Source organism: Cyprinodon variegatus, unplaced genomic scaffold (genome assembly GCF_000732505.1).
Source record: "Cyprinodon variegatus isolate N-32 unplaced genomic scaffold, C_variegatus-1.0 Scaffold627, whole genome shotgun sequence".
Lineage (NCBI taxonomy): Eukaryota > Metazoa > Chordata > Actinopteri > Cyprinodontiformes > Cyprinodontidae > Cyprinodon > Cyprinodon variegatus.
Window position 1 is genome coordinate 297,083 of NW_015151080.1, and position 6,147 is coordinate 303,229.

Below are 6,147 nucleotides of genomic sequence, written 5' to 3' on the forward strand. Positions count from 1 at the left end.
CAATTACACAAAAAAAAAAAACAAATTAAATGACATGTTTGAGCATAGAGAAGGTCATTTACATGAAGGTACCAGGTTCATCAACTACAGCACCCGTTCATAAATGTTTAGTCATCATTCTGTCCATGAAGGAAACAGGTTCTCATTCTGAAGTCAAGATACTACTAAAGCCGGTAGGAGAAACTGGGTCCATAAAGAGAAAAGTCTTTGAGTGACATGAGCTGAAAGGCTGATTACAGAACAAAAGCTAAAATTGGTCAAATTAAAGTTGGTAAACACTCAGGGACAAAGAGCTTAATTAGTGTGGATATGACCTGTGACCTTTGGAAACTCAATAGAAGAGCTGTAGAGATAATATTGTTACGTCTGCAGAAGAGAAAGGAGAGTTTGTGAGGCGGAGAAAATCCAGTGAACTGTGAAGAACAGGGTCTCTATTCTAATCCCAGCAGGGCTTTTTTATTTGTTTAATCCCATTGAATGAGTTGCTGTGCTTATTTAATCTCTGACTTTTATTTTGTGATCAGCGCTTCTTCTTGGAGCGTCTCTCTGCTTCGCTCCACAGTGGAGCTTCTGCAGAGTAAAGTCAGGCTTAAGGTCAAATATTAGCAAAAGCTTTTCACCAATGGTGGACGAGGGAGGGAAGAACTGGGATTAAAAGTGATATCTTCCAGTTTCTATCACCCAAAACAAACTTTTAAAGGCTGCAGTATCGTTCAGAGCTGCCTCCTCCATCGCTCACTGCCAGCTGACCAGGCGGCCTTCCCTCCTCTCCTGATTCTCCAACATAACCTACTACTGGGTTTAACTACGGGATGGAAGTCAAACACGTATATATTTCAGTCAGATTATATCCAGCAGCTCATTTTGGGATTATTTGCTTCGTTGTAGCTCAGAGGATCTTAGCTGACCATTAGGTTTTGCTTAGTGGTTAGAGTTCCTCAGTGATCCAGACAGGAAACAGTACATTCCTCCTAAATATTATGGACACCAAATCAGATGTGATGATCAACTAGTTTGGGGGAGTGGCCTAGTGGTTAGGGCATAGAGCTTAGAATCCAGAGGTTCTGAGTTTGAGTCCCACTCCCACAGACTGCCACTCTGGGTCCCTGAGCAAGACCCTTAACCTCACACTGCACTCCGGGCGCCGCACAATGGCAGCATGGGTTAAAATGGCAGCATGGGTTAAATCCAGAGAGTGAATTTCTCCAATGTGAGATCAATAAAATTAAATTATTATTATTATTATTAACATATTTTACCTTTATTAGTAAATGCCTTACGAAAAAAAAATACGCTTTTGAATATTTATGCTGACCTCTTGCTCCAAAGAGATGCATTTCCTCCTATTGGGTTTTTGTTTAATAAGGAAAATGTCATAAACGGGACAGATGGACCCATTATTCAAGGTGAGACAGTCAGTACGAAAGTTCAAAACGTTTATTAGAACAAAGACATAAACAAACTGAAACTAAAGTGATGCTGTTGGATCTGTGGCTCATGGCGACTGCAGGAGGGGGGCGGGGCCCCGCCCAACCTCAGACACTCTGGTTATGGGAGAAACACAGGTAAGTGACCACGATCATCTGGCAGAAGATGGTTATCAGTTTGGTCACTTACCTGGTTTAACAGTTCAGTCCATCTCCCTGGAAAGGGGCGCCATCCAGCCGCTGGACTGAAGACTGATGCGGCGCGCGCCACCCAGAGTGTCCCCGTTGCTGCAGTCCTGGAGGACTTGAAGGAAGCCGATCCTGGACAGGGTTACAGATCAGGCAGGAACAGACAGACGACAGGATCCAGGCTTCCAGAAACCCTGGAGCTCCCAGGCAGGTTCAGAGTCCGACTGAGTCCGGGAGCGTGACCAGGCGGACATGCGGGCAGGCTCGGTGGTGGAGGGTAGCAGAGACAGGACGTGGAACCAGGCTACTGGGATAAAAACTGAACCTCCCCGCCTACAGAGCCAACAACTCTGAGGGCTCAGCAGGGGAGGAACAGTGGACGAGCAGAAGACGAGACAGACACAAAACCCTCCTTCCACTGGCCGCCAGGATCCAGGAGATGAACCCTGACATCAAATGAACAGAAAAAACAAAATCTAATGATCTGGCCCTGAATGCTCAGGCTGAACAGAATTTAAAGCAAAGGAAACAGGTGAGAGGAATAAATGATAATTACAGCAGGGAGGGAAAACGGCAGGTGAAAGTAATGGTGGAGCAATCAGGCCAGATCAAGACATTTCTGAATAATTATTTATAGATATTATCTTTATACACATTCAATCAATATGTTTCACTCATTTGTTTCCTGTCGACAGTCACTAAAGATAATGTGAGCAGGAGAGGCGTCAATAAAGTACAAATACTTAGGTAGAAATGCTGGCTATGTATACTTTACTGGAATAATTCGTTTTTCTTTTACTCCTAACATTTTAAAAATAGACCCATTAGTTTTATTTAAGCTCATTTTCATTGTGAACTGTTGGTATTTAAAAAAAACCAAAAAAACATCAAAATAATTAATTTCATCCAGACATTTAATTTCTTTGTGGTTGGACTCCAACTTGTTGTTCACCGCAAACCAAAATAAACTGTTTTTCCAGATGATGCAAAGTTAAATGTGACTCTGTTACCATTAGTTATAAAACTAAGACAATACAGTCTAAGGAAATTATCATCTAGAATTGTAGAGAAATGTTCCTTTAATAGAGTAGAGCAGGAAAGCTTCTGGCCTTTACAGTTTTTCCTGCATTACTTTTACTTTTTATACTTTAAGTAGTTTAAAAAATTGTACTTTTACACTTTTACTGGAGTAAAAAGCTAAAATTGATCCTCTAACTTCTACAAAAGTGTTTTTAAACTGTAGGACTTATACTGGAGGAATAAACAATAATACTCTGGACACATCAGGTAAAAAATGAACTCTAGCTTCTAAGATGTGATGAAAAAAGAAAATCCGTATCTCCGGCTCTGGGATTCACGCTGTCACTGTTGCTAGGCAACAGCAGCCCCCCTGAGGTGAGGTTGGGGACAGCGGCTGAAGCTGGACCTCTCATGTCCGGCCTCCGTGGTTTTGTGGTCCTTTAAAGATTATATCTGGTGGATTAGATGTTTGCAGGTTTATTTCTCCTTTTCTTTTGTCTGAAATCCTGTGCTCAGTTCCCTACTTTCAGAAGGAAATTAAAGACCTATTTATTCTCATTTCTTTAGCTTCACGTATCGACGAGGAGCCAAAGAGATGCTTTGGAGGATGATGAGTCACTAAACTTCAAGATTTCAGAAAATCATTTCATTTTATTGTCGCATGAAAATTCAGCATCTTTCCTTTCTTACCTGGACACTAAAAAGGGACAGGATGGGTGGAGCTTAACGCCATCAACAGAGGAAGTCTGTCAGACCTTAGGTGTCTCGTTTGGATGCACCGGAACCCTTTGATGGGCTTTTATTTTGGAAGGGCTGTGGCTCAAGCAGAGCTTTTCATTAATCCAACCCTCATCACTTTCTCTGGAATAATTTTAGAAATAAATGGATACCTTCTTATCGTAGTGGATCTTCTAACCTGCAGGGAACCAGAGGACAGTTGGAAGCAGGCGTGTCGGGTTCTGGAACATGTTGGTACGACTCGGCCATGTTGAAGCACAGGACCAGATATGCAGAACTGTTCCAGGATGCATCCCACAGCCGGTTGATTTAGCAGCAGTCTCAGTCTTCCTGATTTAAGCCAAATTGTTCATGTTTTTATAACACATCTGGATGAACTTCTGCTGGTTTTATTCAGGCTTTAAAGTCCGGTCAGCAGGGATCATTATTTATACCTAAAACTAAAATGTTTACAGTGATTTAATGAATTTGAATTCTTAATTTGACCGTACTTTTCCTTTAAAAAGCTCCAGTCCTGAACAATCAGTCTGATGGTTCTTACATCCCAGCAGAACCTTGAAGAAAAGCTGATGTTTGTAGGCAGCAATGCAGCTGACCTGCCGCACAGTTCAGCTTCTGGCCCAATCAGGCCTGTTAGGCTGATTAACTTTCAACCATTTAAACAGGAAGTAAATGTGCTTTTCAATAAGATCATTATTTCTGTAAATACTATAGTGTGTTTTTATAGGCCTGGTGTCATATTCTAACTTGAAATGTTGTGTTTTTATTACGGTAGTAAAAAATGTTCCTAAATGACATAAAGTCCTGAAGACATTTCTTGACTTAGAGAAGTTACTGAAATAAAGGATTTTTTTCTATAGTTCACTAACTATAACAGCAGCACATACAAAAACAACGAAATGGAGAAACTGAATCCTAATAATAATTAAAAATAACCTTCAGCTTTAAATCTGAAGCTTTAAAGAGCAGATTATTAGAACCTCCACTGAGCGGAGATTTGGGTGAGATGCCTCTGCCTGCAGTCCTCTAAAACCTGTGAGCCCAAGGCTGTAACTTAGTGAGGAAAGTTGGTGCTCTTAGGGTGGGGGCGTTCCAAGGGGGGGGCGCTCTAAAGGTGGGGGCGCTCTAAGGGTGGGGGCGTTCCAAGGGAGGGGCGCTCTAAAGGTGGGGGCGCTCTAAGGGTGGAGGTGCTCCAGGTAGCTGCTGGTTAATATTCACTGAGTGCTGCTGTGTGTCTCTTCCAACCATGTAGCTACTCTGTATGTCAGTGAAATGTGACCCCAATAATATTATGTCTCAAAGCAACAGATCCGATGATGTCACACCGAGAGGCGGGACTCAGGAGCAGTGGAAGAGAGGAAAAAAACCTTGACTCAAAATGCCCTGACCACAGTTAGCTGCACTCAACCTCCGTTAGCTTTGGCTAAAGGAGATGAGCGGATAGGGGAGGAAAAAGCAGAGATTGTTAATATTAGTCCTTCAGAAAGTTCGGCTGTGTGTGAGCATCAAAGTCAGTCCAGGATTCAGATTGAACTCTAACTGAAGGTGGATGAACAGATAAACTAGATGCTGAAAGTCAATAAATCTGAGATCATTTCATGATGTTTGTGGTTTTATTGCTGCTGGTTTTTATCTCACTGAGGAATCCAGCCTGTAGGAGATCTGACTGATGGTGGCTTCCTGTCCCCCCCACAGCCTGTCCTCTCCCTGAGGAGGGGTTAGGATGACTTCTTTAGAAACAGCTGAAGCAGAGAAGAAATAACGTTTAAAATCCAGCATGCAGGGAAGCTCCTGCTCATCGCAATTTAAAAAAGCTTTTCTGATTCCTCCTCTGCTGCAGCCGCTTCTCAGACGTCCATCTACTGAGCAAATGCTGGTGTCTAATAATATGCTCTAGATTAAATATGTCACTTCTATGATGAGTGAAATAATGATTTTCACCTGGTTCTGTGGCAGGAAGAGGAACAGCAGCTCTTATTTCTCTCCATGTTGAACCCTCTGTTAACTGTAAATGCTTGATGGATGAAACCTCCAACACTCGGTTCCTTCTCTTACAGTTCTGAGCATCCATAAGCGTCCCGTTCTGGATCACACCGACTTCAACTTCCCCATGAAGGGCTGGAGGGGAATGGTGGACTGGGCCCGCAACTCTGAGGACCGAGTCAGCATCCCTAAGAACATCCTGTCCACAGGAACGGCAGGTAGGAGCTCCCAAACATCCAGTCTACTCTGACTCCAGTCTACTGGTTCCAGACCAGTGCCACCAGCGTCTGAGAACTGAAACATGTGCATGTGTGTGTTCATCAGACCCTGTTAGATCGTTTCTGAAACAGTGTTTACAGCCATTAATCTGCAGAGCAGCGCCCCCTGCTTAGATCAGCACACAGACACGCTGGGGTTTAATGTTGCAAATAGAAGAGCAGGATCCTACGTTCCCCGCTGTTCAGCAGCTGCAACAAAAACTGTTTTATTTCTGATCCCGTCTAAAGGTTTCATTCCTGCTTACAGACGAGAGAAAACATTCAAACAATCAGCTGGTTTCCCTTAGATAGAAAACATTGAACCAATCTGACTGGATGATCTGGTTGCCTCTATAAAGCTGGGCATAAACTGTGCGATTTTTTTGCCCTTTTCGGGACGAATTTCCAGTCTTGCAAGTATTTTCCGATCAGGTTGACATTCAGCCTGATGGTGTATGGTGTAGTGAACAGGGGGTAATGAGGGGGTAGCGAGGGGCGATCAGCCTCTAACGACTGCCCCCCCATCAGGAATC

General features: G+C 43.1%; 1 protein-coding gene across 1 annotated transcript in view; it reads left to right on the top strand.

The window, feature by feature from the left end:
* Nucleotides 1-6,147, top strand: part of LOC107096487 (brain-specific angiogenesis inhibitor 1-like) — a 218,576-nt gene that overhangs the window by 117,279 nt on the left and 95,150 nt on the right. Inside the window, exon 14 of the mRNA XM_015393149.1 lies at nucleotides 5,432-5,575. Within this exon, the coding sequence (XP_015248635.1) occupies nucleotides 5,432-5,575 (144 nt within the window). The remainder of the gene's footprint in view (nucleotides 1-5,431; nucleotides 5,576-6,147) is intronic.